This window comes from Xyrauchen texanus, chromosome 27 (genome assembly GCF_025860055.1).
Source record: "Xyrauchen texanus isolate HMW12.3.18 chromosome 27, RBS_HiC_50CHRs, whole genome shotgun sequence".
Lineage (NCBI taxonomy): Eukaryota > Metazoa > Chordata > Actinopteri > Cypriniformes > Catostomidae > Xyrauchen > Xyrauchen texanus.
The window spans coordinates 23559788-23571866 of NC_068302.1; the positions used below are offsets into that span (position 1 = coordinate 23559788).

The 12079-nt window shown below is 41.4% G+C and overlaps 1 protein-coding gene across 1 annotated transcript in view; it reads left to right on the forward strand.

Moving 5' to 3' along the window:
• Positions 1–12079, forward strand: part of sema3b (sema domain, immunoglobulin domain (Ig), short basic domain, secreted, (semaphorin) 3B) — a 45536-nt gene that overhangs the window by 14302 nt on the left and 19155 nt on the right. The window contains exons 2-3 of the mRNA XM_052094253.1: positions 7054–7369; positions 8190–8347. Coding sequence (XP_051950213.1) covers positions 7240–7369; positions 8190–8347 — 288 coding nt within the window. The 5' untranslated portion in view covers positions 7054–7239. The remainder of the gene's footprint in view (positions 1–7053; positions 7370–8189; positions 8348–12079) is intronic.

Here is a 12079-nt window from a genome sequence, read left to right on the forward strand (position 1 = left end):
ATGGTTGTAAATAGATACATTTTTTGCACGAAAATTTTGTTTTACTATATTTCTTTAAAATAAAACTTGGTTTGACAATGTGTGTGATACCTTGTTGCCCAATTCAAAGACAGGGTGGATTATGGGTGAAAAGGTTTACTTTTCAATGGTTTGACTCGAGAGATAAAGGGGTAGAGACAGAGAGAGAGAGTGGAGAGAATGTTACTAATATTCAGTTTGAGAAGTATGTGGAATGGATGCAGATCCTATATTCAGAGGGGAAGTTTTGTTAATTTCAGAGGAGAGCATATGGGGAAAAAAAACCTTGAGAAACAAAACTCTTAAATGAGGGCTGAGATGTGGAGTGTGTCATTTTCACCTTTGGAATGCTGGTGTGCATTTATCCTAAATTAGCACATCTAGCTGTCATCTGGCTGAGTTATGACATCCTCCAGTTTCAGACAGTTGCGGTGGGTCACTCTATCTGGCCAATCAGATTTGAGGATTATAGTCAGAGAGGAGTGGACGACACATTAACGTCGCCGTGGTGATAAGTACCCTCTTAGTTCTGGAATTTATTTTATGTCATGTTGCCGCATCAACCACGGTCATGGTGATTAGCCATGGGTGTTACAACTGAAGCAACATTGACCCAGAATCAAACACGGGTTGAGATGGACTGATGTACCAGTGCCACACACACACTATGCTAACACGAGCTAAACACATTTGCTATCCAGAGACAGGACAACTATTCCAGTGATTCTTCTTTTGCAACACACAGTTAAAGGGATAGTTCACCCAAAAATGTTTATTCTCTCATAATTTACTCGCTTTCATGCCATCCCAGATGTGTATGACTTACTTTCTTCTGCAGAACACAAAAAAGATTTTAAGAAAAACATCTCATCTCTGTTGGTCCTTTCAATGCAAGTAAATGGTGAGCATAACATGCGATGCAATCACTTTGGGTGAGAAACAGATCAATATTTCAATCCTTTTTTACTATAAATCCCTACTTTCACTTTCACATTCTGAAAGTGAAAGTGGGGATATATATTAGAAATGGACTTCAATATTAATCTGTTTCTCACCCACTCCTATCATATCACTTCTGAAGACATGGATTTAACCACTGGAATCTTATGGATTACTTTTATGCTGTCTTTATGTGATTTTTGGAGCTTGAAAGGTCCGGTCACCCTTTGCTTGCATTGTATAAGCCAACAGAGCTGAAATGTTCTTCTTAAAATCTCAGTTACGTGTTCTGCAGAAAAAGAAAGTCATACACATCTGGGATGGCATGAAGATGAGTAAATGATGAGAGAATTTAACTTTTTTGGGAGAACTATCCCTTTAATGTAGTATGTCAGCACTGAAAATATGTAATCTTGTACCTTACATAATATACTTGTAAAAAAAAAAAAAAAAAAGTACTTGCAGAAAGAACTTAAATAAAAAATTAAAATGTTGACTTAATTTAGTCACCCCTTTTGATGTTCCAAACCCTTATGACTTTCTTCCATGTAACACACAAGGAGATGTTAGGCAGTGTGTCCACCTCAGTCACCTTTTACTTTCATTGCATCTTTTTTCCATACAATTAAAATGTTTTGTGTAAGTGAATCCCTTTAACAAAAAGCAAGTTTCAGCTAAATTGTAATGACTATTTTATGTGTGTGTACTTGATGAATCAGCTGTTATTGACGTCAGCTGGTCATGCTGATGTAATACTCATTTGTTTAAGTCGTGGGATGTTGTGGTGTGGGACAACAGTTTATGACTCTCGGAAATCCAGGGTGTGTGTACAGTATGTGTGTGCTCTATTCTAAATTTATAGGTGAAACACCCTTCATTTATTGCAAAACCTATTGGAACAACTCTTCCGTTGTTTTACAGGGGTACTTTCTGATTAAACCACACTAATTGTACCCTGTAATGTCACTCTACAGATCTAATTCTATATCAGTAACAATGAATTAACAGTGTATTTTTTGCATACACACACCTACACTAATACACACAGCTGTTGTCTTTGAGTACAGTATCAGAGTACCTCTTGTAGTCAAGGGGTTTAAAGTGTTTAATAGACTTTAAAGATTACATGGCAGTACACACAACAAATACCCAGCGTTACCATGGTAATCTGATTGGGGTAAAGGACCACTATTATCTGGGAAATAGAAAGAGAGAGAAGAAAAAGAGAGAACCCATCTGGTTTGTCCTTTAACATCCCCTCAGAGGTTTTTGCACAGTGCCTGGCAAACACTGTGCAAAACACCAATTTTAAATTTAAATTTCAAATATCACAATTTTACATTTACATTTACATTTATGTATTTAGCAGACGGTTTTATCCAAAGCGACTTACAGTGCACTTATTACAGGGACAATCCCCCCGGAGCAACCTGCAGTTAAGTGCCTTGCTCAAGGACACAACGGTGGTGGCTGTAGGGATCAAACCAGCGAGCTTCTGATTACCAGTTATGTGCTTTAGCCCACTACGCCACCACTCAAATGTGAATGGTACTTTTCCTCAACACCACAATGCAAGGGGGTTCTGGGTGGTTGCCAGGGCGTTGCTATGCATTTGTTTAGGTGTTCATAATGTTTTTATTTCATTGCTATGCGGTTGCAAGTGTGTTCTGGGAGGTTGCTTACTGGCCTGCTTGCTAACCCTAACTTACCATAACCTAACCCACGTAACCTAACCCTAACCATAAACGATAAAGGAGTTCTGTGCCAAAGCTTAAAGCTGCTCAAAATATTGTGGAAAGATGCATAAAAGCCAGACTAAATTATGCCTGCTCTGACCCACCTCAGCCTCCAGTATCAAAAGCGGTTCTGATCCTGCTTTGGTTTTTAGTAAATGAAAAGCAGCATCAGAGCAGCCATAAACTTTTTTTTTTGTCAAGATAGTGCATATACTGTATTTAATTATTCATAGTTTAATATTGAAAGGTATAATTTTATCATTTCATTCATTTTATATTTCGGTCACACTTTATATTAGGTGGCCTTAACTACTATGTACTAACATTAAATACATACAAGACTATGTATTTACTGTGTAACTACATGTTATTCTGCTACTGAGGTTAAGGTACGGGTAGGTTTAGGAGTCAGGTTAGGGTTAGGGGTTAGAGTTAGGCTTTGGGGTAAGGGTTGGGTTAGGGGTAACGTTAACAGTGTAACTACAAATTTAATTATATATGTAATAACAATGCAACAACATGCATGTACACAATAAGTACATTGTATCAAATGGTTAAGTACATAGTAGTTAATGCCACCAAATATAAAGTGGGTCCCATATTTCTATATTTTCTACATACACTCACTTGAGCACTTTACACCTACTTATTCTTCTGATTATCTAATCAGCCATCATCGTGCGTAAACATAAAATTATGTAGATACGGGTCAGGAGCTTCAGTTAATGTTCACATCAACCATCAGAATGGTAATAAAATGTGTTATCAGTGATTTAGTCCATGCCAGACAGGCTGGTTTGAGTATTTCTGTAACTGCTGATTTCCTGGGATTTTCACGCTCAACAGTCTCTAGAGTAGGATACTCAGAATGGTGCAAAAAACAAACAACATCCAGTGAGCGCCAGTTCTGCAGACGGAAACACCTTTGTTGATGAGAGAGGTGAGCAGAAAGTGCCCAGACTTGTTTGAGCTTACAGAAAGGCTACGATAAGTCAAATAACCACTCTGTACAATTATAGGGAGCAGAATAGCATCTCAAAATGTACAATAATTTGAACCATGAGGTAGATGGATTAGAACAGCAGAAGACCACGTCAGGCATTTATTTAAAAAAAAAATTGGACCATAGTGTTCCTAATAAAGTGCTCAGTGAGTATATTGATATATTTAAAAAAAAACGATGTATGCAATTGTAATTGCTGTGTAATGCCTTTATGCCACATCTGAGCAGCATTAAACATCTAAAGGCACTTCAGATGCAGCTTCTTTGCCACTTTGCAGTGTAAAGATTGCTTTTTCTCTTCTTAGTCCAATTTAAATCAAATTATTTTTGTCTTCTTTATTTCTGATGGAGTGTGTGAGTGAATGTGTCTGTGTGAGGGAGTGTTGTACTTGTGTGAATTATTCTATATGGACTGAGGGGCTTCTGACCTGAGAGATCACTGCAGTCACACACACATGCTCAAACTTGCTGTTTCATTACCAACAGGGATAGGAGCCACCACATTCATTTTCTGGACTCCATTTGAAAGGATTTGTGTGTGAGTGTGTCTCTGTTTGTTGTGTGTATACACAGTATTATCTCAGACAGTGTTGTAGTTGATCTATAGAAAGAGAGTTTTCAGCAGTTTGATGTCTATTTGCCTGACAAAGAGATATATAGACAAATGCACCCTGACATACACTCTTAGAGACAGAGAGAGGGAGAGCTGTAGGAAAAAGCAAGCAAGGGAGAGTAACACATGTTAGTGTGCCAGTGTGCTCTTGTTGGTTCTACAAATAGCATAAAAAAAGAAAAGTCAGCAAGGTGTTTTTCTTTTCTTTTCAGATTGATACAGACTGAAATCTGTTTTGTTTTGTTTTATTTGATTTTCTTTGATTTTATTTGTGTTGTTTCATTTTGTTTGTATTTATGATTTGGCAGTACTGTATGCAAACAATCATGCCAATGAAGTACAATTTCTCTGTTTGTCTGTCTGTCTGTTTGTCTCTCTCTCTCGCTCTGTCTCTCTCTCTCTCTCTCTCTCTCTCTCTCTCTCTCTGGGAAGAAAAGCCTTTTTCACACTGTTTATATTTATTTTCCTCTGCATGTGCAAATAGGGCTTTTCTCTCTCTTTTCTTATCCTCTCATTCTTTCTTTTCTCTTTTGTTCCCTTACTGGAGGTTCTGACATTTGGTCGTAGTCCAGGAACCGCTCAGCAGAACAATTGACTCCTTTCTCCTCCACTCTGTCTCTCTCTTCCTCTTTCTCTCTTTTCAGGGTCTCTGCTCATGAACTTAGAGGCTTATGACACAGTAATTACCTCCTCTCTTTTCATTCTCTCTCTCTTCCTCCATCTCTCTCTTTTGACTTGTTTTGTCTAGTGTTGTCATTGTGGCATTGAGGCCTTAATGTTAATTATTGTTTGTTTATTTTGAGGCTTAGGAGCATTTAGTCTGGTTTTGGGACCTGATTCCTATGGAAGAGTCTTCTGCTATGCGTGCGCGCGTGAGTGTTTTCATACAAGCGAGAGTGTGTAGTCCTACAGCCTTGGCTGTAATGATGATGTACGATTTGCTGCGTTGGCACATCCTCTTTGCTTAAAGAAACGTGAAGGGCACAGGGATGCACTTTTTCACTCTACTCCTGTATAAATCTCTCAGGATGGGGTGTGAGAACCTTGTAAACACACTTGAAATTATATCACACACACACGTACGCACGAGCACACACACAGGTCTGCAGTAGCTCATGTTAGCTTTGTTTATAGTAAATTAGCACTGCTAATCAGTGTTAAAGCACTACAGACAGAGAGGCTGTGTGGGTGTGGGTGTGTGTGTGTGTGTGTGTGTGTGTGTGTGTGTGTGTGTGTGTGCGCGTGCGTGCGCGCGCGTGCGTATTTACATGTGTTTCATTATGAGACCTCTGCTGTCTGCTTTTGTGAATGGTTCCATTATTCACAGTGAGAGAAACAGAAAGAGGAAAAAAGCGAACAAAGCTCATTTATATTTGGTTTGGGGAAACTACTGTATTTGTAACTCTTTTTTAAAAATAAAAATGTTTACATTTTTGTAATTTTACTAAAAATGTCTACACACTAATATTTATTCTCTTTTTCAGACTTCAACAAAATGTTGTGTGTGTGCGTGCGTACGTGCGTGCATGCGTGTGTGTGTGTGTGTGTGTGTGTGTGTGTGTGTGTGTGTGTGTGTGTGTGTGTGTGTGTGTGAGTGTGTCTGTGTGTACATATAAAAATCAGTCAGTAGGTCTCCACTCATCTTACTGGCACTGCTCACTAACACTTATTAAAATTCAGCACTGCAGCAAATGGGTATATGAATTGTGTGTGTGTGTGTGTGTGTGTGTGTGTGTGTGTGTGTGTGTGTGTGTGTGTGTGTGTGTGTGTGTGTGTGTGTGTGTGTATGTGTGTGTGTTACTAGTGGCTCAGATTTTAAAAGACTGCAATTTATCCCTCTCTAATAACAATTTTTATCAGAGTCTTATAACACTAGGGAGGGAATAGAAAAAGAAAAGAAGATAATAACCATGCAGATACCTCTTTAGTGTCTGACATACTGAAATAATGCACACACACACACACACACAACACACACACACATCACACTCTCTCTCTTTACCTAAAAAAATGTGATAAAGCAAGAACATTAAAAACAATAATTGTGTACATGCGTCAACGTTTGTTAGGCATAATCTGATTGTTTTGACTAAGAGTGGATGAGGTTCTTTTTTTAGCTATCATATCAGCGGTTTGTCTGGATGGAAGTCTGAATGATATGTTTTAAAATAATACAGTACCTCCTTCTCCTTTCATAGCTCATGCGCTACACTGCAAATCTCCCTCTATATGCCTTATATGAACACGTGAAGTAGTTATTTTATATTAAACAAGCACAAACATACACACACACACACACACACACACACACACACATACGTGCCGGTAATTAGATGCTGTTGTTCTGAAATGAGATCTGGATGGTTTTCTGACAGAGTGGATTTTGGTTTTCAATGGGAATTCAATGAACTTGGATCAGAACCAGAAAATCAGCTTACAATATCTAATGCTTAGATGTTTCAACATCCAAGTCTGTGTGAGTGTATGCATGTGTGTGATATGAGATCAGATTTCCTTCTCCTCATTTTAGACAGGACAGTAGCTTAAGACCATCTGCCAGTGTTTTTGAAATAAAAACTAGGTGTGTGTGGTAGTCCAGGACTATATATCTGAAATATCCTGGCTATTATCAGACTGAGTTATTGTAGGAGTAAAGAGCAATCAAGAAGAAACTGAATAGAGGCAAAAAGAGAGATAAACATTATTTAACAAATTTTTTTTTCTTATTTTTTCCTGATGTTTAGACCTCCAGCATAGAGAGGAAACTCCACATCCACAGCAGCACTGTCACAACAACAGGATAACTAAGAGCTGTCACGGCAACAGCTGCCAGGACAACCCGCATCCCAGTCAACCATCTGTGTGGCAGCTGTCTGTGGTTTACCATTAACTGCTGAGAAGTTTTGGTAATCTTCAGAAGAACCCAGAAGATGATGACTATTAAGATGACGTTGATGACGGTCAGCTCATTGATCCTGCTCGGGCTGGTCAGCTTCAGTGCTTCATCCAGTGGAAGTTCAATATTTACTTCCTCGCCACGCATGAAGCTTTCTTACAAAGGTAATAAGTCTGTCTTATATCTGATGTACAATATTGTGTCTATATCCTCCTGAGAACCAAGTGTGACTGTTCTTCCATTTCCCTTTTTTATTTGTCACTAGTAGCTCCAGTCAATATTTTTGCTAAAAATTTATGTCCACGTATGTTTTTTAGAATTTAGAATAATCTATAGAATAAGCTACAGAAAGTCAGATTTTATTTAAAAAATGTTTTACTATATTTTAATCCTAACTGCATAGAAAGCCTCTGAAAGCAAAAACTTCTCTCAGTGTGAAAATGCACAGTAAATATAGGATTTCTAATGAAAATCTTGTGCTATTTGTTTAGCAGCATGGTGTTTCTCGATAAATCGCTCAAGTTTTAAAAATGGCATATCGGATGAAACTAGAGACTCCAATTTTTTACTCAAACATGTTTCAATTTAAAAACATAATTAGGTTCCTTACCAGATTTAGTTTTGTTGGTATTTCTCCCAAAGACAAACTCTGCTGTGATCGGCACCATGTTGTTTTATCACGTCTCTATCGAAGGTTTAACCCCTTACTGACAGCCCAGACTGTTCTGAACTGAGATCAGTTAGTTTAAATTAAATGAAATTATGTGTTGCATAAAGCGAAGCCCAAATACAATGTCCACGCATGTGGTCAAAGTCGCACGAGGCTATGCATAGCCATAACCACCATGCACATTGTGGAGGACAAATGGTCAATTAATATTGTTTCCCAAAACTTTTACCCACAATCTTAAAACAAATTGTAACATCCGTGTCTGTAAATGTGTTTGAATTTAAATTCTGGTTGCACGTGTGTATGTTCTACAGATCTTCAACAGTTCAATGGAGTCAAGCATTTTGAGTTGGAACGTTCGTGTTGTTTCGGAGCTCTGCTGTTGGACGAGGAAAGGGGACGGCTTTTTGTCGGTGGACGTAACTTTCTGTTATCTCTTAGTCTCGACAACATCAGCAAACATGAACAGAAGGTACAGCAAACTCAGTTCACTCTCTCTTTCGCCACTCTTACTCATCAGTTCCTTCACCCATACTGTAAGAGTAAAAGGAACAATTTTCCATTCTGTGTTTCAACCATCTAATTTAGTTCTATACCAAGGTTTGGGAAGAGCTTATTTATCTAATCTCTTCATTCATAAAACAAGGTTACATAGGCAGCTGCTTACCTTATTCTAGTGACAAATCATGTGGAATAGCTCCACCACTGCAACTCCACATATATTTCTCCATCTCCATCTTTTATATTCTGTTATTGTATTATATTATATATAATTACATTTACTTAAATTGACTAATTAGTTTGAGGGGCAAACTTAGGTCCTGTTTACACCAGGTATTAACATCCATCTCGAATTATGTGATGACAATTAGGGTTCCCCTTCTGTCACTCACTCGACGTTATGTCGAATGAAGTGACACAAGGGGTCTTCCTGGGATGCCAAACGTACCTCTGAATCTGAGAAAAGGCCAATGTCAAGTTGGCAGACAGAGATTTTATGCCCCGCCTCGGACATACGGGTATAAAGGGAAGCGGGGTGCCAGTCAGAATTTTTCTTTGGAGCCCAACGGTTGTGCAACAGCAAGTTGAGTTCACCACTGTTCCTCTCACCTCTGTCGATAAGCACTGCTGTTGGACCTACAGCGCATTTCCAGCTGGCGTTCTCTCTCTCTCTCTGCACGCTGTGCAGTCTATGCCCCTGTGTGCTTTGACAGCGCTTTCAGCGCCTGAAAGAATGTTTCTCCTCCTAAAAAGAGTTTATTTCCTCTAAAAGAGTTTGAGTTCCCATTCATAGAAGAGCAATACACAGCAGGCGTTTAACGTCCTTTTCAGGACGCATCTTTTTAAAGATGTCTTTCCGCCTCTGTGTAGTTCCTGGATGCGGTTGATTTCTCTCCACTTCTCTCAACCGCAACACGATGGCGGACGTGCTGAAATGGCAGGTTTCACCCATGGTGAGTGGAGGCTCCACCCCCAGGTGGTCCAGCTGATAGGGGCCAATTCGGCAAGGCACAGATAGATCTCTTTGCCTCCCAAGACAACTCCCACTGCCCGCTCTGGTACTCCCTGACAGGAGCTTTTCTCGGGACAGACGCGCTGGCACATAGCTGGCCCCGAGGGCTATGCAAGTATGCATTTCCCCCAATGAGCCTTCTTGCACCGGTGCTGTGCAAGATCAGGGAGGACGAGGAACAGGTCATCCTGGTGGCCCCTTACTGGCCCACCCAGGCCTGGTTCTCGGATTTTATGCTCCTCGCGACAGCACCTCCCTGGAAAATTCCCCTGATGAAGGACCTTCTTTTTCAGGGACAGGGACCCTCTGGCACCCAGACCTCTGGAACCTCCACGTCTGGCCCCTGGATGGGATGCAGAAAATTTAGTGGATCTACCACCTGCAGTCGTAGACACGATCAACCAAGCCAGAGCTCCCTCCACCAGGCATCTTTACACCCTAAAGTGGCGCTTGTTCACGAATTGGTGTTCTTCTTCGAAGACCCGCAGAGGTGCGCAGTTCGGTGTTTCATTCCTGTAGGAGAGGCTGGAGGGGAGGCTGTCCCCCTCCACCTTGAAGGTGTATGTAGCTGCTATCGCAGCCCACCACAACGCAGTAGATGGCAAGTCCCTAGGTAAGCACGACTTGATTATCAGGTTCCTGATAGGTGCCCGGAGACTGAACCCTCACCGACCTAGCCTGTTCCCCTCCTGGGATCTCTCTGTGGTCCTCTCAGGCCTTCAGAGACCCCCCTTCGAGCCGCTTGATTCAGTTGAGCTCAAGGCCCTCTCCCTGAAGACGGCCCTCCTGATCGCATTAGCCTCCATCAAGAGGGTTGGGGACCTGCATGCGTTCTCTGTCAGCGACACCTGCCTGGAGTTACGGTCCGGCACATTCTCACGTTATCCTGAGGCCGGGACCGGGCTACATGCCCAAGGTTCCTACGACCAACTTCAGGTACCAGGTCGTGGGTCTGCAAGCAACCTTCTCCGCGAGGAAGTAGACCCAGCCTTCTCGTTGCTGTGTCCGGTACGTGCTTTGCGTATCTATTTGAACCGGCCGCCGATCTCTAGGTGTTCTGAGCAGCTCTTTGTCTCTATTTCTTTAGCTTATCATACCCAGGCCCTGCCCGCCCCATTGTGGGTTCGAGCACACTCTACGAGAAATGTGGCATCCTCGTGGGCACTGGCCCATGGCACATCCTTAGCAGACATCTGCAGAGCAGCGGGCTGGGCAACACCCAATAGTTTTGCCAGATTTTATAATCTCAAGGTTGAGTCGGTCTCGTCCCGTGTTTTGTCAGGTCCGAGCCGGTAGAACTCGGTAACGCGGCACAACCGACCGGGTGTTCAGCTTGCACACAGTGCCCTTCACCAAGTTGATCCAGTACGCCTTCTATCCCAGGTTAGCCACTAAACGTCGCTCCCTGGATTCTCCCTAGCCTTCTGGCCGTAAAAATCAATAGAGCAATTCGCGGCCAGACATACTACGAGTCACAGGTGCTCTGTACTGGGGTCAGGCTCCACGGGCTTAGTTCCTTTTCCAGGAAACTCCCTGTGATGTATTCCCTGTCGGTGGATCCACGTTTCCCTTGGGCAGACCCACTACCCGGTCGCCGTGCTTGTAGAGTCCCCCCTAATTAGGCTGGATCTACCACCGTGCCATTTCCCACGTAAGGCTTCACAACCCTCATGGTATATTTGCCACATGTTACCTCCCCCTAGACTGGGAAGGATGTGGCCTCCACAGTGTCTTTTCCCCCTGAAAGAATAGGACCGGGAAAGACCGCCTTCCCCAATGCATTTCATAGCGTTAAGATAGCCCCAGCCGCTTCACATCCTATGTGAGAGACATTGTGAGAGAAAATTTGCGGCTGCCGGGCTTGCTCCCATGCTAGTCATGTAGCGCCTGTTCCCCCCCTCCCCTCAGGGGTGCGGGGAACCTAAGGTCTGTATGTGACACCTCTTTGGGGGCGTTGGGGAGGGCTACATGCAGCCGACACAGTTGCCTCTAGCACACAGTAGCCTGCTTGCACCTGTCACGCAGTTCACGTAACACGGTCAGTGCATGGCGTTTTTATATGGGACCCCTTGTGTCACTTCATTCGACACAACGTCATGGTTACTGTTGTAACCTCCGTTCCCCAAGGGAGGGAACGAGATGTTGTGTCACTCCTGCCACAGCACTAGACCTACCACTGTAAACGGCCGTACCTTATTTTCGGCTCCTCAGTAATCGCTAGTAATATTTTTCTTTTCTTTTTTTATTTAAACATCACTTGTTTCATATTTCATCTGAAGGATGTTTTTCACTGACACTTTTGTTGACTTAAATGTACTTGGAAAAGATGTGGTGTGGTGGAAATGACTAAATTATATATGACATGTGGGACAAAAATATTGATAGAAATTATTTTCACCCAATACCTTTTGAAATTGATTATGTTGAATTTATTATTTGTTTAGATTATCATAGTTTTAAACATGTAATAATTTGTATTTTTATAACAGACAAGGCAGTGTTTTGGACAAGGAAAAAACAGTAAAATCTATGCATAAAAGGCATTTTAAAATAACCAAAAATAAATGATGAAAGCCTGGTAAAAAGTTTACAAGTAAGATTTAACATGAACTTCATATGACAAATAGAAAAAAGTTGAAATCTGTTTTAATAAAGTTTTAATAAAGATCAACCCCTGGGACATGAAATGAC